This window comes from Schistocerca americana, chromosome 8 (genome assembly GCF_021461395.2).
Source record: "Schistocerca americana isolate TAMUIC-IGC-003095 chromosome 8, iqSchAmer2.1, whole genome shotgun sequence".
Classification (NCBI taxonomy): domain Eukaryota; kingdom Metazoa; phylum Arthropoda; class Insecta; order Orthoptera; family Acrididae; genus Schistocerca; species Schistocerca americana.
Window position 1 is genome coordinate 113,732,516 of NC_060126.1, and position 25,114 is coordinate 113,757,629.

The 25,114-nt window shown below is 39.9% G+C and overlaps 1 protein-coding gene across 2 annotated transcripts in view; it reads left to right on the forward strand.

Annotated features, from left to right (window-relative positions):
• LOC124625800 (lysosome membrane protein 2) overlaps positions 1 to 25,114 on the forward strand; it is a 618,718-nt gene that overhangs the window by 590,168 nt on the left and 3,436 nt on the right. For both annotated transcript variants that reach the window (XM_047149260.1, XM_047149259.1), the window contains exons 4-9: positions 1,752 to 1,893; positions 5,152 to 5,358; positions 5,911 to 6,137; positions 16,495 to 16,661; positions 17,852 to 17,973; positions 18,121 to 18,246. In XM_047149260.1, the coding sequence (XP_047005216.1) occupies positions 1,752 to 1,893; positions 5,152 to 5,358; positions 5,911 to 6,137; positions 16,495 to 16,661; positions 17,852 to 17,973; positions 18,121 to 18,246 (991 nt within the window). The remainder of the gene's footprint in view (positions 1 to 1,751; positions 1,894 to 5,151; positions 5,359 to 5,910; positions 6,138 to 16,494; positions 16,662 to 17,851; positions 17,974 to 18,120; positions 18,247 to 25,114) is intronic.

Here is a 25,114-nt window from a genome sequence, read left to right on the forward strand (position 1 = left end):
TATCTACAGAGAGTAGCAATACATGAACATGGGTGGTGAGTTCTGTACCTCATAACAAGTTGGCAGCTGTGTATTGTATGGTATGGTTGGTTCACTGGTTTTCATTGTCCAGCATTGGCTTTTGGAGTGATTTGCTCCCTCCTTCCTTGTTCCAGTTGCAAATGGTGAATGCAAATGACGATTGCTAGTATAACTCAGTGTCAACTCAAATTTTCCTCATGTTATATGTATATGTGAGAGGTAGCAATACACTGGTTGACTCTTGTAGGAAATTACAATCTTGGAATTTTAAGTGTCTGTCACAGGAGTTGAATGAGCATCTCTGTGGCCTTTTCACATTGCCCTGCTTTTGATGTTGTGTATTTCTTCCATCAGTTCTCTCTAGTAAGCTTCATCCTTCGATGATAGAGTATTCTTCCACTGATTCTCTGTCTAGCATGTGCATTTGCTACGGTCATTTTATGTAGTCATTCCACTTTAAATCACACTGTATGCATTTAATGAGTGTGACCATTTTCCGGTGATTATTGTTATCTGTGCTAACAAACAATAACAAGTATTTCTGTCTAACTCTGTCCTATATGTTACATTTATTTATGTTGGAGGGTCAACTGCATGTCCCTTCACTAAGCATTCATCTTCTGTATTCCATTTTTATGTGATCCTAGTGTTCTGATTTATCTGTACAAATCAGCATCATCAGTGAACAGCTTTTCATTTATCCACTAGGATATATAGGCATGTATCAAATAACATTTGACTTGTTAAAAATATTTGTAATATCTCTTCACCCAGAAAAATAGTGATACAGGCTTAATGAAATACCAATGTTTTTGTAACAATATTAGTCAGTAAAGAACTTCTTTATTTTTGTGAAACAATGAAATAGGAAATCTGTAAAACATAAATTCCTTTGTTGGTCTAACAGTAAATATCGAGGTTAAAAGTAGACTGTATGTGGGGATTTTATGCTGTCGTTATGACCAACTGAATGATGTGTCATCTGGAAACTAGCACCAAAAAGCGATATGTGATGTATACACCATTCTTTAGAGAGTGGAAAGAGGAATAACTTCCATATGATGGATCATTGAAACAGCTGCAAGAGCATAAAAATCTGCATATTAAGTGTGTGTTTACTCTAGAACTTGTTGGATTTACAAAAGAGTTATATCACTAAATTTTTCTCACCATAGACCAAAAAACACAGTTCCGTTTTTAAGGAAATATTTTCATTGAAAAAGCTTTAATTATGTTGGACAGACACTACTGACACTTTGTTAAATGATGTAAAAAGCTTGACACATTAAGTTAAATTTTTAAAAGTAAAATGAAACCTGTTCTCCTTGAATGCTCGTCTAATCCATAGAATGTTTTGTTATTTACATTGAATATTGTAAGTGATATGGATTGAATCTAGGCTAGCAGTGCTAATCACAGTGTGGGCTCATGTACTGAAGTGTCTTACATTGCTGTCCTGGACTTATTTCAAATCATAACATGCTGTAGATGACACTCTGAACCATCATACTTATTCTAAGTATTCAGTACAGAGATGTTTATTAACTGAAGTTTCCTTGTTTCCTCTCTTTAGCTGTGTGGAATCTGCCATTTCATATGTGAACTTGTATTTTTTTGGTTCCTTCTCTACTCCATAATTAACTGTGTTGTTTACTTATCAATAAGACATAATGTTGTGAGACATTGTGTCTCTTAGCATCTTGTTACAGTTTGTTTCATTTGATTTCCAGACAACACTGGGAGAAGGTGAACCTGGAATTCAATGACAATGACACTTTGACATTCAACCAGCGCAAAGTGTTTAAGTTTGATGAACTGAATTCTGCTGGCAGTGAGGAGGATATGGTTGTGGTTCCCAACATACCCATGCTGGTGAGTTAAACTTTAAGTATTGTGCACGTATCAAGATAAACACCTTTCAATAATGGAAAATCCGGATGGAATGTCAAAATATTGTGAAAAGGATAGTTGCTACTCAATGTGTGCAGATTTGCAGACAGCCACAACTACAAAAAAACTGTCAGAAAATGAGCTTTCAGCCAACAAGGCCTTTGTTGCAGACAGAACATAGAAAAACATATGCACGCAAATGTGACTCGCACACATGACCACAGTCTCTGGCTGCTGAAGCCACTCTGCAAGCGGCTGTGCATGATGGGAGATGCAACCATGTGGTGGGAGTAAGGAGGTGGCTGGGGCAGGGAGGGGGAAGGATAGCCCAGTAGAGTGGGGCACAGTAAAGTGCTGCTTTTGGGAGCATACATAGGTGAGGTGAAGAGAGGTAGGGTAACCAGATACTAGTCAGGAGGTTAGATGGAAAGCAAGGGGGGAGAGGGTTAGAGTAAAAGGAGAGAGGTGAAATGACTTTGCGTGCATTGGTGGAATAGAAGACTGTTCAGCACTGAAATGGGAACAGGGAAGGAGATAGGTGGCAAAAGGACAATGAGGCCACAATGGTTATGGGAACATAGGATATATTGCAGGGAGAGTTCCCATCTGCGCAGTTCAGAAAAGCTGGTGTTGGTGGGAAGGATCCAAGTGGCAGAGGCTGTGAAGCAGTCATTGAAATGAAGAATGTTGTGTTGGGTGGTGTGCTCAGTAATAGGGTGGTCCAGCTGTTTCTTGACCACAGTTTCAGTAGCCATTCATGCAACATATGGACAGAAAGATTGTTTGTTGTCAAGCCAGCATAGAATGCAGCACAGTGGATGCAGCTTAGTTTGTAGATCACTTGACTGCTTTCACAGGTAGCCCTGCCTTTGATGCGATAGGTGATGCTTGTGACTAAACTGGAGTAAGTGGGGGTGGGAGGATGTATGGGACAGGTCTTGCATCTAGGTCTACTGCAGTGATATGAGCCATGAGATAAGGGATTGGGAGAAGGGGTTGGGTAAGGATGGACAAATATACTGTGTAGGTTCGGCGGACGACGAAATATCAATGTAGGAGGGTTGGGATGGGTAGTTGGTAGGACGCTCATCATTTCAGGGCACAATGAGAGGTAGTCAAAACCCTGGTGGAGGATGTAATTCAGCTGTCCAGTCCTGGATAGTACTGAGTAAAGAGAGGAATGTTTCTCTGTGGGCAGATAGTGGGACTTTGGGAGGTGGTGGGTGACTGGAGAGATAAGGCATGGGGCAACAGTTTGTACAAGGTTTGGAGGGTAATTATAGTCTGTAAAGGCCTTAGAGAGACCCTCAGTATATTTTCAGAGGGACAACTCATCACTATAGATGTTATAGCCATAGGTGGCTAGGCTATATCGAACGAACTTCTTGGAATGGAATGGGATGGGTTACAGCTGATGAAGTGGAGGTATTGATAGTAGTTGGTAGGTTTCATATGGGTGGAGGTCCTGGTGTAACCATCTTTCGATGTGGAGGTAAACATTGAGGAAAGTGGCTTGTTTGGTTGAATAAGATGAGGTGAAGTGAATGGGAGAGAACGTGTTGAGGTTCTGAAGGAATGTGGACAGGGTGTCCTCATCCTCAATCCACATCATGAATATGTCATCGATGAATCTGAAATAGGTGCAGGATTTGTGATTCTAGGTGTTCAGGAAAGATTCGTCTAGATGGTCCATGAATAGGTTGGCATGGGATGGTGCCATGCAAGTTCCCATAGCCATACACTGTATTTGTTTGTCGGTAATGCTCTGTGTGTGTGTGTGTGTGTGTGTGTGTGTGTGTGTGTGTGTGTTCGTGTGTGTTCAATCTCCAATGAATGCCTTGTTGGCCAAAAGCTCATTTTCTGTTCTGACAGTCTTTTTGTTGTGCCTACGTGCAACTCAGCATCTCTGCTATATGGTGATAAACACCTTTCACCTTCAAGCACACGTTAATAATACTATAACTTCATCACAATTGGCAGATGGATCACTCTTATTTTGAGAGCATAGACTTTTAAATTCGACAAAGCTGTTGTTCCTACATCCACCCTTTCTCCCCCAAGATACAAAGGTCGCGTTGCACATCTATTCTAAGTTAAGGCATTTCAGGGTTATTAGACTGTAGTCATATACTGGAATATTCCAGCATATACAGTATTTTGTCCACAGGACAAAAGGAGTTAGTTCAATATTTTTATGTTAATGGGTGGGGAAAACTATCTAGCAACATGTTTTCCATTACTATCTGATGCCAGTTCTGCATAGTGTGGGATTTTTCTGTTGTGTGTTAAAATACATAATTTGGAGCTGGACACATATCTAAAGTTGAAGAATTTCTGTAAAATATAATTACATGAAAAGTAAATAAAAGAACAGTTATAATTAGAGAAATGCAAATGATTAGTAAAAAGTTACAGAAATGGCCCCCTTCTACTTTTTGTGAGGTGGCACAGTGCTCGCTTTGAAAGGGCATGATCAATTTCTTCCCCCATCCTTTAAGCAATTGGAGCTTGTGCTCTCTCTCTAGTGATCTCAATATTGACACAATGTTGAACCCACCCTTCCTCCTTTCTTTCCTTCCTTCCATTTTCTTTAACACATCCATGTCCACTGCCAAATCCTGTAGTATCCATAGAATACATATGTCCTTTCTTGATGTTATCCACAGGATACAAATTATTAATTGATTAATGGGAATGATAGTAGATAAAACCCCTCCACTTAGAATACCACTGATATTACTATCTCTCAAGGCCAAATGAGGACCATACTCTTACCTTTTATGTAATTATTTCTCCACCATGATCAATTTTCTTATATGCATAGCCTGATAGCGTGTGATGTCTTTTTCATTTACCAGATTTAAACAAATGAAATTTCTGTTAATGTTTCATTATTTCAATTAACGGGCTTTTTAAGCTATACAACTGAACTGCACCCAAGAACTTTTATTGCTTCACCCCTGCAATGTTGCTAGGGCATAAACAAATGCGGCGAAAATTTATGTTGTCTTTGCAGTCCATAGACTATTAGTTACTTAGACATAACTTGCATATGCAGCTAAATATCAAGTGAAAGAAAACCAATCTGGTCATTCACTGATAATTTGATTGTTTGGTTCATTCAGAATTTTCCATTTTTGTAAAACAAAAAATACTTTAAAAGTTGACATACTTTCAGAGCCTTATATTGGTATGTTCTTGTTTGTAACAACTTCATATTTACTCTCTTATCTGCAACAGAGTGCAACATCTCAGAGCAAGCATGCAGCACGTTTCTTGCGACTGGCCATGGCCTCCATAATGGACATCTTGAAAATAAAACCTTTTGTAGAAGTGTCTGTGGCCCAGCTACTTTGGGGTTATGAAGACCCTTTGCTCAAACTTGCAAAGGATGTTGTCAGCAAAGAACAGAAGCTTCCATATGAAGAGTTCGGACTTCTGTATGGGGTGAGTATTTTATTTATGACACTAAAAGTTTTCACACTTCAATTTTTTTTATAGATAAGCATTTTTCAAACAATTATTTTAAGGTTAATTGTTCCATTTATGCATTATACACAAAAGCAGAAAAGTGGCTAGAAAGCACCAGTTAGTCTTACAACAATAACTGCTCACAAATACTGCTGGTCTGCTTTTAACTTTATACTCTAAACAGTGCATATCCAAACAAAAGCATATCCATGACATGAGCCGAGTGAGAAGGAGGGGGGGAGGTGGGGGGGAGGGGGCGCAGAACATGACTTCATATTACTTTCGTGGAAGAGGGAGGCATAGAGGAAACAAATCACAATCTCATATAGAATAAAAATCAAAACTATTGGATAAACCATATTTATTAATTGCTGTACATCCAAATGATACCACTGTATAATCAGTACCTGCATAATTACACCACTTGCCACATAGTAAACCACATGGTAGCTACTCTGTCTGCAAATCCTTGTGATTATTCCAGTAATATATTATCATTATTCTAACACAGGTAATAAAATGTTTCAGAAAAATGGTACAGCAAAGGACAATGTAACAGTCTTCACAGGTGGTGATGACATCACACATTATGGATTAATTGATACATTCAATGGCCGTACTCATCTGCCGCACTGGAAAACTGAGGAATGTAACAGACTTAATGGTAGTGATGGATCAATTTTTCCTCCACAAATTACAAAAAGTACAACTCTCCATGTTTATGACAAAGATCTATGTCGGCTGCTACCTCTCAGGTAAATATCATTTTTGTTATTGGTATCATGTGCTAACACAACTAGTATGACCTGCACTTTAATTATATGTTTTGCCAGTGCTGGGAATCAAATAATGAATGATGATAAATCTTTATGGTCTAATGCTGGAATTTCTATAACAAATAACACAATGTTTCATTTGATAGCTTTTTATGTACATGCATTTCACAACTTAACACATTTTGGCATCTATCATCAGAATTACATTTAACAGGACAAATGAACCATTGTATTAATTAGTGATGTTTTGACTGTGAACTTTAAATGAGAGGAAATCTGATTTTTTATGCAAGCACAGCAGCATAAACACTTTTTCTGATTATTGACATTATTGAAGTAATAGACGTAAAGCTCCTTCACTAACAAGTCACAGTATGGAAAGAAGCACTACCTAAAATCTATAAACATGTATCTGAGACAATTGCTCATGAAATTAAATGATTTTTACTGTGAGGAAGGTCAAATGAGAGATTGACCACAATGACATCAGAGACCTATCTTACTGTTCAGAGACCGAGTGAGGTGGCGCAGTGGTTAGCACACTGGACTCGCATTTGGGAGGACGATGGTTTAATCCCGTCTCCAGCCATCCTGATTTAGGTTTTCCGTGATGTCCCTAAATCATTTCAGGAAAATGCCGGGATGGTTCCTTTGAAAGGGCACGGCCGAGTTCCTTCCCTATCCTTCCCTAACCCGAGCTTGCGCTCCGTCTCTAATGACCTCATTGTCGACGGGACATTAAACACTATCCACCACCACCACCACCACTGTTCAGAGGTCATAATTTACATGAAAGGTGCATAGCATATTCCTTATACCAAAGTTATAAAAAAGCAGTATACATTAACTCTTTTCATATAGTGAACATTCTTTCTACAGTTGCACTCTTATTATTCTTATGATTGGTGCAAGAGTGAAAGAGGTCCTTCTACAGCACTAGATATGTTTTAAGGAAAATGTTCTACTTGTTATTCTGTATTGCCTTCATCCTTCATATGGTACTCACTGCTACTGAAGATTGGCAATATTTTCCATAAATGTAGTTCAGTAAGTATATCTCTGATAGGCCTTAGGTGTATTTCTTGTAACAGATCAGCAGATTTTGAAAATAATTTTTTGGATTTCACTATAATGTTAACTATGTTCTACACTGAGAAAGGACAGTCATTAATGAAACACATTGAAAGGAAAACAGCTAACTTATGGAAAACTTCTAAGATTTTATTTGATGTTAATGAGATTATCAATGAACTTCACATTCAAAAGTTAGTTAGCTACTTGACAGATGGTGACTGTTATAGGTGTCACATTTTCTAATGTTAAAATATTGAATTGTGTATGCATATGAATTTTCTTTCAACTAAATTGAGGAAATTCTTCATCACAAAAGCTGGAAAAAAGGCAAGAACATTGTTGTCCATTAGTGTACATAAATAAATCCTCAATCTTTAAAAGTTCACTCGAATACTGATTGTTGCTTATATAGTTTGTGCAGTTTTTTCCTCTATGTGAAGGATAAATGAAGAAAAAAATCATCATATAATATGCCTTGGACAAGAATGTCCTGAACAAGGTCTTCATGTATGGAAGAAACCCGCAATGTTTTAGTAAACCTGTTAGAAAACTGTTATCTAAACAGAGCTTCATCACAGATTCAAGAGAAGTCAAAATCTAGCTTGACAAACAAAAGCTGAACAAAGTGAAAATGAGCATAAAGAGTGCTATGAGAGAAGTGTTCAATAACTTTGAAAGTAAAATATTGTCAACCAATCTGACTTAGAAACCTAAGAGGTTTTGGTCTGAAGTAAAATCGTTAAGCAGTTTGAAATTATCTATTCAGTCACTCATTAACTGTACTGACAGTGAAACAAAAGGTAACAGAAAAGGCTGAAATACTGAATTTCATCTTCCAAAATTATTCCTCCATTGAGGATCATAGTAGTCTCTCCTACCAATCATCCTATGAACATCAAAATAACAGGTATTGAGATAATCGATCACAGAATGGGAAAGCAACTGCAATCACTTGGTAATGCCAAAGCAGCAGGATCAGATACCTGTACGATTCTACAAAGATAATGAGAATGAACTTTCCATCATGACCAGATACCTGTACAATTCTACAAAGATCATGAGAATGAACTTCCTCCCTTTCTAACAGCAATTTATCATAGTTCACTGGAGTGACAGATTGTACCCAGCAACTGGAAAAAGGTACAGGTCATTCTGGTTTCCAAGAAGGGTCATAAGACAGATGCACATAATTACAGGACTATATTATTGATGTTAATCTGTTATGGAATTATGGAATGTGCTTTATGCTCAAGAATTATGAAGCTTTTGGAGACTAAAAATATCCTCAATAAAAATAAACATGAATTCTGTAAAGAGAAATCTTGCGGAACTCAGCTTGCCCTGTTACTTCATGAGGGTTATAATGCTGTACACAAGGGCACTCATGTTGATACTGTGTTCTTTGAATTCAGGAAGACACTTTACACTGTCCCACATTACTGTTTAGTGAAAAAAAACATGAGCTTATCAAGTATTGGACCAAATTTGTGTCTGGATTAGATACTCCCTTGTGACAGAACTCACCATGTCACTCTTAATGGAACAAAATTGACAGGTGTAAAGGTATTTTCTGGAGTACCTCAATGAAGTGTGATAAGACTGTTCCTGTTTAAATGTGTGTAAATAATCTAGTAGAAACTGTCAAAAGCTCTTCAATACCACTTACAGATGATGCAGTTGTCTAAAAGAAAGTAGCAATGCCAGAAGACAGTATCAACTTGCAGAAAGATCTACATAGGAATGGTGCAGTCTGGCAGTTGACCCTGAACATATATGAATGTAACGTACTGCACATACATACAAAAAGAAATATACTACCAAACAACTACACCACTTATGACAAATTGTTGGAAATTGTATCTACCATTAAAAATCGAGGAGTAACTATCCAGAGTGTCGTTAAGTGGAATGATCACATAAAACGGATAGTATGAAAAACAGATGGTGGATAGATTCAGAAGAAAATATTAAGGAAATGTAACTTATCCATGAAAATAAGTGACTTACAAGGCACTTGGTTGACAAATTTGAGCACTTTCCATAAAACTGGTACTCCTACCAGGGAAGATTGATAGAAGAGATGGAAAAGATCCAATGAGGGGCAATACATCTCATCACATGATCCTCTGGCCAGAGGTGCTCAATAAATTCCAGTCACAGACTCTACATGAGAGAGAGAATGCATCATGGAGAGGTTTACTATTGAAATGTTGAGAGAGTACTTTCTGATAAGTGTTGGACAACCTATTACTTCCTCCCACATATGTCTTGCAAAATGACCACAATGAGAAAATTTGAGAAATTAGAGCTAATACAGAGGCTTACTGGCAATCATTTTTCCCATGTGCTATTTAAGAGTGGAACAGGGAAGGGGTACCAGTTAGTGGTACCAGATTTACCCTCAGCCACATACCGTAAGGTGGTTTGCAGGATATTGATACAGATGTAGATGTAGGAAAAACTGAAGTTAATTCAGACAGAAAATATTGCAAAGGCAGTTTAAATGAGATTCCTTAGCACACACATCTGCTATTAGAACATACTACCTAGATCATAACACTGCATGAAAGAACTGCCAGGAGAAACATTAATACCAAAAGGTAAATATTGTGCCACTTTAGTGTAGCTGAGATAGTATACACAGAATTGTAGATAGGACCATGTAATTCAAATTGTTAATGGCAGTCCACACATCAGTTACCAACTGCCTAATTTTCACTAATGATGTGCCATCTTTCCTTAGTGTGTCTAATTTGCACATCTTTCTTTGAATGACCCTTGTAAGAGAGAGACACAGGCAGATACATTTAGCAACTTAACCAGTGGCTATAATCAAACTGATGATGTTCAGAGTTCTGCAATGCAGGTTGTATACACCGTAGTATGCTGAACCATCATATGTTCTTTAATTTGTGGGCTTGTGGAGTATGCTGAAAAAAATAAAATACTTAGATCCACTTTCTGCCACTAAGTGAAAATGTGGCACTGTAAGCAGTCGGAATGTTAAATTTTTTCTGTTTTGATGTTGGTATGCTGTGTGTCACTAGGTGACACTTATTGCTGTCTTTTCTGAAGTGACTCTTGGTATATAGGGTTACGAAGGTTGAAGTTTTCCATATGAAACAAAATGACTACTGAGAAGAAAGACCATGCACTGACAGTTAAGTTATTTTATCAGAACATCAGTAATAGCAGTGCTGCACTGTGGGAATATCATCAGAAACAGCTGTGAGGAGGCCACATGTCAATAAATGGGCTAAAGAATATGGCCAAGAAATCTAAAGAAACAGATGAATTAGGTGGTGCAGCAGGGAGACCAATGGGTCATTCCATGTCAAGTGGTCTAGGACTCCCTGTTCGACCATCTTGGATTTTGCTGAAATTTTGTAGGTAGAGTACCACATGTCTCAAATGAACTTTGGTTAAACACAGTGAGCTTTCACCAATTTTGAGACCTAATATGTCTCTTGGTATGTTATAAAAAAATGAAACTTAGCTTGCTTGTACAACTTTTTGCTCTCTGTTTAATTGTAATAATAATTATTGTTTCTGTGTGCACCATAAGGAGATAAACTGTATCAAAGTCAGCCAAAAAATCAACACTATAAAAAATTTAAAAGTTTCAAGTTACATAGCTCCTTAAATAATTAAGTAATAGATGTCAAATTTGATGCATAGCATGTTTAAAAGTTTTTCTTTTAAAATTTTTAATTTGATGTCGCTAGCTCTTCCTGTTACTATACAAATTCAGTGTAAAGTTGATGATTTTGGTAAAAAGCTAAAAATAGGGTACTTTCAATCCCATGTTGCACCAAAGTGCCTTCTAGAAAACATTTTAAAACTACTCTCATTAGATAGAGTAGTTTTGAACCTCCTAGAAAAGTAGATTTGATGAAATAACACTAGCATACAGTGCCCTAAGAAAAGAGAGCATTTCCATACAACAGCTTTTATTTTAATACTCAAAGTCTGACTTTTCTTTTATACAGACTTCTTTTAATGCTTTTGTTATTGAGAAATTATTAGTACTCTATTGCATTGGTCCATGGTGATGTCACTACCAGTTCCAGAACTTGAACTGGGAACCCTATTGCCATAAGGGGTCACACCCGATAGCCATGCAATACCAGCCACAGGTGGTGTGCAAATTTATATATGTATGCACATAAATAGCAATAATAAGAAAGGGTGCATAAATAAAGGGATTAATAGAAATCAGTTATTTTCAATTAATGCCCAAATTTTGGATTTTTATACTACGTCTCCTTTGAGTCCGCTTTAACATGAACTTACTTTCATGTAGTCAGGATCTGCACACTCCTGTTAGGTGCTTCTTCTTCAGATGCCACAAAACTTATGATTGACCATGTAGGTAATTTAATTTTCATTTTTATCAGACTTCCTCCTCATTTGCAGGCAGCGGGTGTGGCATGACCATTTCGTGGTGCACGGAAGAAAATAAAAAGGCCTCATATTTTTGCACTGAGAGAAATTATTATTCAGATACCGTGAAAGCTACTACATGCATCTCATATCTAAACATGTCCTCTCTCCACGAGAACTCAAGACATAAGATGACAAAAAATTGAATGAGGTCTTTATCATTTGTTCTTGCCTTCCGGCATAGCAAAATACATCTTTTGCGGGAGCTTACAGCGGTTATCCTTGGCTTTTCCTACATACCAGTACAGTGGGTTTCTTAGTCCAGGTTCTCAGGTCTGTAATTTGGTTTCATACTCATGGTTCCAAAGCCTCAAGTAGGTGTCTGCCTGGTTTCCATGCCAATGATTAGGCATCTTATCATAGGACCCCAAGCCTAAACTTCGTATCTTATATGGTTCCCAAGCCAATGTCCACAGCTTGATTTCAATTGATAGTAATCTTTTCTCACATCCTGTTACATTTACAAGCCACTTCCTTCAGCATGGTTTCTGGAAATTTATATTGCCAGCCAGACTATGTGACTGAAAGAGCAGGAAGCAAGTAAATCGGGTGTTGCTCCAGAATCCGACATACATCTTGCCTTTCTGGCCAATGAAAGAAATGAGCACGACCCGGCAGATGCATAAATTTGATCAATGCAACATTTTTTTCAACTGAAACTTCAGCAACATTGCCAATCAACTATTTGTTGTCATAAATACAGGCAACATATCAACCAGGGGACAGGTCAGGTAATTTCAAATACAGAATAGTGGTGTCAGAATTCTGCAGGTACAAATTCAGTTTGAGTCAACTGGTACAAGTTGGTGATGCTCTCTCATACCAGCTGTTGTGCAGTTTTATCACCAAATTTCTTCTGAAACTTTGTTTTCTCCAATTTCAGTTTTTCTGACAAAAATATATTTAATTCCATTTATATTTTGATCACAAAAGTTGAAGAGATTCTTCGGCATCAATATTTGGTTGGATCAAGGTCTTTGGAGGCTTGCCCATGCAGCCAACCATTTAGTCACTCCACCAACTCCATCATTTCCCATGGCTTGTACCAAAGAAGTTCCTTTCAGCCTAAATATTGAAATCACTTCTACAGTTGCATAAATTCACATAGTTCTTGTAGTTTTTATATTATGCTGCTGAGACATCACTGGAGTAGTATATTTTGGTCTTTCAGGGTTTTTCCATAAAGTTCTCCACTATGGAGACATTTGTTTCTAGTGTTTCATAGTCAGTGTGAACCCACTGTTTGAATTCAATAAATTCTTCTGCATCCCTGTGGTGGACTATTTCTTCCAAGAAAAGTTTAACTGCATTTTCACCAGGGTAGCTTTGACAATGAGGCATCATACAGTCCTTGGCACTCAGATCACACACTACCTTTTCTGTTAGCATTTTCTAGTCAACATTAGCAATTTCCAGCATGAGCTTAATATTCTGATGTATTGTGCATTCATGGATGGAATGAATGCCTGAAGCACCAACAGCTACACACCACTTTGGCCTGAGGTTGCAGAATTTGGAGAAACAAATTTCAGCACCATATTTATTGTGATAGGGCATGTTAAGTTCTTCAAGATGGCATAGTAGCAACTACTTCTGTTTTTATATTTTAATACCACCAAGTTGAACTAAAACACAGTCCTGTTGGCCAGGGCACATACTGCTGTATTTGTTGTCTTCATTGAAACTGTTGGATCTATTAATGACCTTCTTTGACAGTGGTTTGCCAATCTTTGCATTAAGTAATGCACCAATAACTTTTTCTGCTGTAACTTTCCAAGCTGTTTTGTGTTCAGAAATACCAAACTTGTTTCCTCTATTGACCAACATTTTGGGGCCATAGTCAATAACTGAACTTCTGTTGATCTACTGGATACTTCAATTTTTGCTTTCATTTCTTTGATAAGCTCAGTGTGATCATTACACAAACTTCATTCAGCAGAGTGATTAGATTGTGCAATGTCTTCAGTCATTCCAGAGATACCTTATTTTTTCTGCTACTGTATTTTGCTCACATTCAATTTTTTGTTTCTGCTGCTTATTTTTCATATTTTCAGTGTAGAAGTGGCTAAAACAAGTCAACCTTTCATCCAAATGGTCTGAAGCATTGGAATCAAAATCATCAGAAAATCAAGTTGATGTTGCTTTTGGTCACTTTAATTCCTTGGACATTGCTAAAGTAATGTCTAACAAACCGCCTTTGTCAAAGCAATTCTGCTTTTCAAATGGATTGCAGCATGACTTTTGGCTCATTTCATATTTGTGGAGGTACTTTACTTAGTGATGCAAGCAGAACTGGTTGTTGTTCTTAAGCTTAACTTTTGATCATCAAATAATAAGATATTTTTCATTTTCTGATAAGCTGCTAAGAGAAATGAGCCCAATTTTGTTTGAATAAAATGAGCTGTGGTGGCATTTTGATGACAATTTGCACCCAACAGTGTATCTGGCTACAGGATAATCATTATCAATTGATTCATTGATGTCCAGTTCAAATTAAGCTAATTAGAAAATTAATACTAATGTGAATCTGAAAACCTGTATACTAGGTTTCATACGGCATTGTTCATGTTTAGAATTTGCAATGGATTCCCAGAATGATGCTGTCCATCACCAAAAAATGCAACAGATAAAACAATAGACTCCACAGAACACTTGGGATCAAAATAATAGGGATCTATAAACAAACATGGTGGCACAGTGGCAAAAAAACTGCTAATGCACTTGCACAAGTCCTGCGACTTGTACAAATTTAGCCCTCTTTTTTTGACATTGTGTACCAGTGTTAGTCAATCTAATCCACTTTTATAGGATGTTCAAAACGTCCTGTTTGTAATGAGTGGTTTGAAATGTTTCTAAAAGATACTTCTGTACAACATGGAATTGAAAATACTCTATTTTTAGTCTTTTTGCAAAAGTAGTCAACTTTACACTAAATTAGTGAAGTAACAAAAAGAGCTGGCAACATCAAATTATAGATTTTAAAAGTACAACTTGTAGATTTATATCTTCAAATCTGATATCTATTACTAATTATTTAAGGATCTATATGTAACTCTGAACTTTTAATTTCTTTAGAATGCCAACTTTTTAGGCTAACCTGACACAATTTATCTACTCATGGCACACACAGAAATAATAATTATTGTTGCCATTAAATCAAGTGCAAAAAGTTGTAGAAGTTAGCTGAGTTTCATGTTTTTAAAAAAATACCAAGAGAGATATTAGAGCTCAAAGGAAACAGCTGTAGCTCAACAAGTATTCGGCTGGAGAATCTAAAACTTAACCAAAGTTCACGTGAGACATGTGGTACTCTACATACAAAATTTCAGTAAAATCCAAGATGGTCAAGCAGGGTACTTTAAAAAAATTAGACCACTTGACATGGAATGTCCAAAATGGCAATTGTTGATAGCCAACTGTGCAGCACATGCCCTAAACTCAGCAGCCAGTGCTTGAGCTGTGTCATGAGAATTCTCTGTCCTCTGGTCAACAGTTCAAAAGATTTTGTGGCACACTTTACATTGGCATCCTTGCAAGATTCAGAATGTGCACCAAATAAGCCCTAAGATAGGCTGCAATGCCATGAATGCTCTACATTTTTTGGCATACGTGTAAATGGATGATATGTGGCTGGGGAATATTCTTTGGATGGATGAGTCACATTTTACTCTGCATGGTGCTGTGAATGCTCATAACTGTCACTTATGGGGTCCTACAACTGCTTCCACATGACTGCACAACTATTTTCATGCAAGATGCAGCGACAACATGTCACTTGCCAGGCGAAAGATTTGCTTCAAGGAACCTTTGGTTTTGACTGCATCATCTCTAAGCAATTTAAACATATGTGGCCTTCCAGATCCCCTGACCTAAATCCATGTGACTTCTGGTTATAGGGATATCTGAAAGATGACGTCTATCAGGAATGTATCCAGACCTTCCTTGGTCTGAAGGACAGCACAGAATGACATATCACCCTGATTCTACTGGATATGCTGCGAGAAATTGTCAATAATACCACATTACGGGTGCACCATGTTGTTGGGTTGGGAGACCAAACTAATATATGTTGTAATTTGTGACCATATTCTAATGAAAATGCCAGTGACACTGCATTCATTGAATTTGTTCACATGAAAAGCTGATATCATAAACAACGAAGATCAGCAGTTTGCTGTTGCTTTTCCACATTTTATTGAAATATTATTAATTATTAGTCATTTCAGTGTTAATATTAGTTAACATTAATGGCTTCCTCTAAAATGTTATCAGCTTGTTACATATCAATCACTCGCATTTGGGAGGACAATGGTCAAAACCTACATCCAGCTATCATGATTTAGGGTTTTCTGTGATTTCCCTAATCACTTTAGGCAAATGCCAGGATGGTTCATTTCAAAGGGCATAGCTGACTTCCTTCCCCATCTTTCCCTCATCTGATGGAACCGATGACCTCGCTGTTTGGTCCCCTCCCCCAAACCAACAAATCAACCAACCAACCAACCATCAATCAGGTATACATGATTACCTTTTCTCATCTTTGCCAATTTGATATTGTAATTTCCATTATTGTCAAAAGAATCTCCATATGAAATTTAGGTCCCATAAATAAGCCAATGATTCACTTGGTAAGCTTCATTTTACTATATTTGATCTGACATAACAGAAGTGGCAGCCAAAAGCTGTATGTCATTTAAGTTTATTAGTCCAATTTTAAATGAGTGATTTCAGCTTTGTAAATTGTTTAATGTAAAGAAAAGGAAAATTAGGCATGTTTCAGAGTTGTAACTTTGTTTATAAAAAGTTTAATTCTTTACAGATTTGAAAAAGAAGTGGAAACAAATGGTGGAGTGATGGGTTATCGCTTTACCCCTCCACAGGATGTCTTTGCAGAAGTTGCACAGAACCCTGAAAATGAATGCTTCTGCCCGGGAGGACCACCCTGTACTCCACATGGCTTGTTCAATGTTAGCTTGTGCCAATATGGTATGTACTTTTCTGTTTAGAAATATGAATATAAGTGCAAAAAATATTTCTGCAGTAACATTCATTAAAAATATGATCTCTTTTGTTGCTAATAAAATTCCTGTCCACATGACAAATATAGATAATGCCAAGTCTGATGAAGAGTTATCCTCATTGTTAACACTTTCATGAGTATTTAATTAGCTTTTAATCAAAGAAACAGGTAAAAATAAAAATATCATTTTACTTTCATATTTTACTCTTAAACAGAGGTAACATGGAATCTAAAATGTGTAAATGTACTACAAAATAATGTGAAGATTCACTGATCAAGAATTTTAAAGTGCATTACTTCATGTTTCATTTGTAGGTCATCAGAGTATACCTATAATTTCATTCATTCACATCAGTAGCACAACAGAGCAGCCTGCTGGATGGAGGTGTACTATTCACCTCTTAAACTAAACTCCCCACTTAGATCCTGAGAGAATAAAAATGAATGAAAACTATACAATGCTGCCCACCTGCCAAGTGATCTTCTGTGAATGGCCTGGGGACATGGTGTGGAGGGGCATGGATTCGACCCCCCCCCCCCCCCCTTCCCACCCGCCCCAGCTGTTGTCAGCTTTCTGAACCTTGGAGCTGCTATTTCTCATTCATACAGATCCACAACTGGCCTTACAAAGTTGACTATACCTCACTCTAGTCTCCACAACAAGGACAATTCCTTGGCATTGCAGGAATTGAGCTAGAATCCTGCATGTGGTACTCAGACATGCTGACTACATGGCTAGGGAAGTGGACAATCATCTATCCCAGGTTGTCAAAATTGTTGATTATTTGGATACCTTCTCTTATAATGTTAGGTTGCTTCATATCTAAAATCATGCCAACATTGCTTGTCTGTTGTTAATACTGATACATTACAAGATTTTCTGTTTTTCTTAAAAGTTTTGAAATTTCTTATTTTACTGTGTGAATGGGAAACAGTGAGCTTACTTGAAGACAAACTACAAAACTATTTGCCTTTGTAATTATACAGGGAAAAATACCACCATACAGCTTTAATTTTTTTTTTTATCTAGAGTAAAATGATGATGAGAGAGAATGCCAAATTATGTTTACAAAATATGTACATTTGACAGTGTAAACCCATGCTAATTAATAAATTCCTTAAAATGAGTACTTATTGTCTGTTCTGTTCCTTTCAGATTCACCAATCATGTTGTCCTTCCCACATTTTTACCTTGCTGATCCCAAGTTTCTTGATGCCGTTGAAGGCATAAGCAAGCCAGAAAAGGATAAACATGGTTTTTTCCTTGATGTACAACCAGTAAGTACACTTTTATTGCCATATTGTGAATGATCATATACCACTCAGGGAAATGTTAAATGTGCTTTAATTACCACAAAATTAATAAAATACAACTTGTTTAAGGTTTATCACCAACTTTCTAAGCACTGCCCCATTGTCTTTCAGGACCTTGGGGTTTCGCTGCGTGCACGAGCCAGAATTCAGATAAATCTGGCGGTCAGCCAAGTGACAGACATCAAGCAAGTTGCCACATTCCCAGACATACTGTTTCCCATCATGTGGTTTGAAGATGTAAGTATATCAGGTGTCTCAGTTTTGTATTTTATAATACAATCAACTTGTGTGAAATATGAAACTGTGATTAATGGAATATGATGTACCCTAAAAATGTACATAGTTATTGTAAAAGATAAATGGTTTGAGAGGCACAATGTACAGCATCCTGCTAAGACACAGGCCTTATAATTATGATGCAGATAGCTGCTATCAGGTGACATTTCAATTGAATTCTTAATTTACCACTGGCCGTATACAGTGAAAACAAGCTTTTTTTCAATAGTATTCATTGTTTTTACACAAACATTCCTAAAAACTTGTGCCAATGTTGCTCATATCACAGTGAGCATTTGCTGCAGTTAAATCTATCTGCATAATTTTCTTACTAGCAATAGCAGAGTTCACTGAAAGAAACCCAGAAATTATTCTTACATGTGGTATTTCCTAAAAAGTACTGATACAGTATCCAATAAAAGTTTAGATCAAATGTTTGTTACAGAAAGAGCATCATCTATTTTCACAGATTTACATGTCCTTGTCTCTATAAGAGACACTCTATAAAGGCCAATTGATCTGAGTAGAAAATAAAATCTGAATAGCAACTCGACAACAAATTCGTTGATTTTACAGGGAAGGCACTGAATAGAAATAATCCCTACTGCTATGTTCACCCATCATATAATACTTGGCTTTGGTATTTTAACATGGCCCTGTTAGTGTTGGCTCAAGTCTGGACCCTCCACATAAAGATCACAGCTGAATGTCACCAAGTCTCGTATTCATTGTGTTAATCACTGGTACCTCACTCCCTATGTACCCTTTTGGTTGAGCCCCCTGAACACACAGGGAACACACTTCTGATACCTGAGCTGTGACCACCTCATGCAAGCCTTGGAGTGGATGCTTGTCATCATGGAGCATCGGAACTCCCGGCAATGGCCGCCATGCCAGACGGCCCTGGCTGTGGCTGGGTGGTGCCCGTGAGGAGAGCCCCTGATCGGAGGGGGTGGTGTCAGGGCGGATGCTATGCAAATGAAACGCATATTGGTCCAGAACTCTGGCCGTTCTTCTGTGGCTGACTCTCTGCTTGGAACTGATTCTTCCAGTGCTGCTTCTCCTGCCCCTTCGGCCTTCCCTTCCATGACTACCCCCTGGGAAGAGGGTCAGGCCCGTCAGCTAGGGGCAAAGCCTTTCACCCGCTATCTGGTTTGTACCAGGACTGATGGGGATACTTTCACCAATACCAAACCTTTATTCTTTGAGTAACACATTGAAGACAAGTTTGGTGAAGTGGACTCCCTGAGCAAGATGCGGCCAGGTACGTTGCTGATCAAAACTGCTTCAGCTGCCCAGTCTGCAGCCCTTCGTGCCTGTACCCATCTTCGCACAATTCCTGTGTCCATTACCCCCCACTAGTCTCTAAATATGGTTCAAGGTGTGATTTTTCACAGGGACCTCATCCTTCAAACTGATGAGGAACTTCGTGACAATCTGACAGTGGGGTGTTCACTTTGTTCGGCTTGTTCAGAAGGGTCTGAAGGACAATTGCATTGATACTTGTGTCTTTATCCTGGCCTATGAAGGGGATACCCTCCCTGAGAAAGTAAAGATTATGGTTTATTGATGTGATGTGAAGCTTTACATCCCACCTCCTATGAGGTGTTTTAAGTGCTTGCGTTCTGAACAAATGTCTTCCCACTGTTCACAGGCACCTCTCTGTGGTGACTATGGACGTCCACTCCATGAGGGGAGTTCCTGTTCCCCCTCCTGTATGTGTTAATAGTCATGGCAATCATTCTCCACATTCATCAGATTGCCCAGTATATATGAAGGAAAAGAATATACAGGAGTATAAGTCCCTTGATCGTTTAACCTACACTGAGGCTCGTAAGAAGTATGCACGTCTTCACCCTGTGTCCATGACGTCTAGTTATGCTTTAGTTGCATCTTCACCCCTTCCTCCCCCTTCCTTACCCCAGTCCCGGACCCCTCTTCTCCCTCCCCCCTCCCCTGAGGCTCCCACACCTTCTCCTCTGGGCGCTGCTCCCCCTCCCCAGCTGGAGAAGTGTGCCACTCCTTCAGCGTCTGCCGGTCAATGGTGCCCCTCCCGGGATGCCCCTTCCCGGCACCTTCCAGGCCAAAGGTCTGCTGCCACGCGACGACCATGAGATCCGTGGTCTGTCAGCCCCAGGTCACTCGATCTCTTTCTGTTCCCAATCATGCTGCAGCTGACTCCTTTATGCCACACAGCCCTCCTCGATCTCAAACAGAAAAGAAGAAGAAGAAGAAATATAAGTCCCAGGACAAAGAGCCTCTGGTGTCACCAGAGGTCCCATCCCCAGCTTCACAACCAGATTCTGACCCGTCATTCATGGATGTCGTCCCCTCCTTGTCGGTGACAGGTGGTGACCTGGTGGTATGACTGACTTTAGCCTGTTCAGCCCCCATTTAAATCATTGTTCTGTGGTTATCCAATGGAGTTGTAATGGATACTACCATCACCTTCTGGAATTGAAATCCCTTCTTTCGTCTTACTCTGCAGCTTGTGTGGTTCTACAGGAATCTCATTTTACTGATGATCACTCACCGACCCTCTTTGGGTTCCATGTTTCTGTCGAAATCGGGTCGGACCCCTGCAGGCTTCTGGTGGCGTTTGTACGTTGGTCCATACAGACAATGCTAGCGTGTGGTTTCCTCTTCAAACTACATTTAGGGTCCACCTGGACTCTGAGGTCATGGTTTGCAATATTTATCTCCCTCCTGACAAGACTCTTACACCTGCTGCCTTAACTGCCCTTCTTCAGCAACTTTCTCCTCCCTTCCCCCCTCTCGGGGATTTTAATGCTTATCATCCCTTGTGGGGCAGTGCATTTCCATCTAGACAAGGTCTTCTCATACACCAGTTTATTACAGACCACGACTTGTGGCTTCTTAATGATGACTCCCCTACTCATTTCAGTGCCGGTCATAATACCTTTTATGCCATTGATGTATCTCTTTCTTCTCTCTCTCTCCTCCCTTCATTACACTGGTTGCCACACGGCGACCTTTGTGATAGTGACCATTTCCTGTTGATTCTCTCTTTCCCTTTCCGCTCCCCGATGGACTGGTTACCTCATTGGTCTTTCCAATGTGCTGATTGGCCTCTATACACTGCACAGGTCGTGTTTTCTCCCTCTTTGTCAGGTTGTATTGATGACATCCTGCGTGACGTATCTGACGTGATTGTTTGTGCTGCTAGCCTTGCTGTTCCATGCTCATCTGGACCATTTCATCACCAGCAGGCCCGTGGTGGAGTACGGCCATTGCCATTGCCATTGCCATTGCCATCGCCATCCATGATCGCCATCGAGCGTTGCAACACGTTAAGAGGCACCCATCCGTTGCCAGCCTTATTACCTTTAAACACCTTCATGCTGTTGTTGTTGTTGTTGTTGTGGTCTTCAGTCCTGAGACTGGTTTGATGCAGCTCGCCATGCTACTCTATCCTGTGCAAGCTTCTTCATCTCCCAGTACCTACTGCAGCCTACATCCCTCTGAATCTGCTTAGTGTATTCATCTCTTGGTCTCCCTCTACGATTTTTACCCTCCACGCTGCCCTCCAATGCTAAATTTGTGATCCCTTGATGCCTCAAAACATGTCCTACCAAGCGATCCCTTCTTCTAGTCATGTTGTGCCACAAACTTCTCTGCTCCCAAATCCTATTCAATACCTCCTCATTAGTTACGTGATCTACCCACCCTATCTTCAGCATTCTTCTGTAGCACCACAATTCGAAAGCTTCTATTCTCTTCTTGTCCAAAATAGTTATCATCCATGTTTCACTTCCATACATGGCTACACTCCATACAAATACTTTCAGAAACAACATCCTGACACTTAAATCTATACTCGATGTTAACAGATTTCTCTTCTTCAGAAACGCTTTCCTAGCCATTGCCAGTCTACATTTTATATCCTCTCTACTTCGACCATAATCAGTTATTTTACTCCCTAAATAGCAAAACTCCTTCACTACTTTAAGTGTCTCATTTCCTAATCTAATTCCCCCAGCATCACCCGATTTAATTTGACTACATTCCATTATCCTCGTTTTGCTTTTGTTGATGTTACCTTCATGCTAAAGCCCGTCATTTAACCAAACAGAGCAAATGGATATGTTGGGAACGATTTGTTTTTTCCCTCGGTTCTACTGTCCCTATGTCATGGGTGTGGGCTACACTTCACTCTCTCCAAGGTTGCCATCGGCAGTCCACCCTCCCAGGCCTTCACTTTCCAGATGGCCTTTGTATGGACCCGTTGATTCTTGCAGAACATCTTGCAACCCATTTTACAATGGCATCAGCGTCAGACTCCTAACCAGCTGCTTTCCTTCACTGGAAACAGCGGGCCGAATCTTCCACCTAATGTTTACCCCTTGTCAGTCAGAATCTTACAACGAACCTTTTACTGAATGGGAATTTCTTTCCGCACTTTCTTCTTCTTATGATACGGCCCCTGGCCCAGACTCCATTCATAACTGCTTCAACATCTCAGTGCTCCACAACGGCAACATCTTCTCCGGGTGTTTAACCGTATCTGGCTCCAGGGTGACTTCCCTTCTCAGTGGAGGGATAGCATTGTGGTTTCTGTCCTTAAGCCTGGTAAATACCCCCTATTTGTTTACAGCTATCAGCCAATTAGTCTGACCAATGTTGTTTGCAAGTTACTTGAACAGGTGGTGGCCTGTCGGCTCAATTGGGTCCTCAAATCTCAGGATCTATTGTCCCCTTACCAGTGTGTCTTCCAAGAGGGACAGTCTCCGATCGATCATTAACTTCGCTTGGAGTCCGCATTTCGGTACGCTTTTTCCCTGCGTCGCCATTTGGTTGCAGTATTTTTTGACCTACACAAGGCCTATGACACGGCCTGGCACCATCACATCTTACTTACACTTCATCAGTGGGTGGGCCCATTCCCGATTTTTACCCGCCAGTTCCTGTTCCATCAGTCTTTCAGGGTTTGGGTTGGTACTGTTTTTAGTTCTCCATGGAACCAGGAGACGGGCATCCCACAGGGTTCTGTCTTGAGTGTACTTCTTTTCCTCATTGCTATCGATGGACTTGTGGCCTCTGTCGGTCCTTTGGTCGCCTCTGCCCTATATGTGGATGATTTCTGCATTTGGGTTAGTTCCTCCAATGGCATCTGCAGAGCGGCAGCTCCAGGGAGCTATCCAGAGTGCCTCTGTATGGATCCTCTCACATGGGTTTCAGTTCTCTCCTTTAAAATCGTGGGTGGTCCACTTCTGTTGCTGTACTACGATCCACCCTGATCCAGAGCTCTATCTTGATGCACAATGATTGCCTGTGGTCCCACAGTTTCGTTTCCTGGGTCTTCTTTTCGACAATAAGCTGACTTGGCTGCCTCGTATCATACTTCCGAAGGTAGGTTGTTTCCGTAAACTCAGTGTCCTTCGCTTCCTTGCCCATGCCTCTTGGGGTGCAGACCACTCCCTCCTTCTCTGTCTTTATCATGCTCTAGTTCTGTCTCACTTGGACTATGGTTGTCAAGTTTATGGTTTGGCTGCTCCTTCCACACTGCAGATGCTGGATCCAGTCCACCATCGTGGTATCCGTTTGGCCACTGGTGCCTTCCCTACTAGCCCTGTTGATAGTCTTCTGGTTGAAGCTGTGATCTCCCCTCCCCCCCCCCCCCCTCTCCACCCCTCCTTGGTTAGTTCCTCGGCCTCGAATTTGGATGGATCTCCACCAAGGTCTGAACGATTCCATCCCCCCAACAGTGTTCTGTTCCTTTTTCCACCGAATTTTATGGGAGTTTTGGGATGCTGTTGTTTTTTACACTGATCGCTCTAAATCTGCTGATCATGTGGGATATGCCTTCATGTACTCTGTTGGAATGGAAAATCATCTGCTGCCACCTACATGTGGGGTGTTAACTGCGGAACTGATGGCAATTTTATTAAACAGTCCCAACACACCTGCATTTTTTTATGTACAAACTCAATGAGTGGCCTTTTGGCTATTGACCGGTGTTTTTCTCGCCATCCCTTGGTCTCTGCCATCCATGACCATCTCACTGATATTCACCGTGCTGCTTGTTCTGTTGACTTCCTTTGGGTCCCTGGCCATGTGGGTATACCGTATACCGGGTAATGAGCTCACTGATCATTTGGCTGGGGGAGCAGTCTCTTACCCCCATTTTCTGTAACCTCTCCTGCAGCGGATTTACGGCTTCACATCAAATCCCACTTTGCACAATCATGGGCCAACTCTTGGGAGACTACTTCCCTGTCTAATAAACTTTGTGTGATTAAGGTGACACCAGGCCTGTGGCATTCTTCCTTTTACCTCTCCCGAATGGACTCGACCACACTGTGTCATCTCCACATTGGCCATACCAGGCTGACCCATGATTTTCTTTTGCGTGATAAGCCACCCCCACTTTGTGGTTATGGAGCCTTCCAGTCAGTAGCCCACATTTTGGTTGAATGCCCCCTTCTTTTGGCTCTGCGTGCTAAGTACAGACTCCCCCGCACTTTACCTTTGATGTTGGCTGACGATTCACGGATGGTTGATCTGGTTCTCGGTTTCCTCCGTGAAAGTGGTTTTTATTCTCAGTTTTAAGGTTTTTAATCTCTCTCTGGTGTTGGGGCATCTCCCACTGTAGGCCGTGTTTGGAGATTTCCAACTCCCCTCCCTGACTGAGATCCTCTTTTCTTCCCCTTTTACTCTGTTTTTATCATTTTTTAGGATTGGTTAGTCTCCTTTTCCCATACACACTTCTACATTCTAGCGGTTGCACCTTTTAAGTCGCAAGTGGTTTTGCCTCTGCTGCTTCAGAGGTGGGATATTTCCTGCCTCTAGCAAAGCATTGGGTTCACTC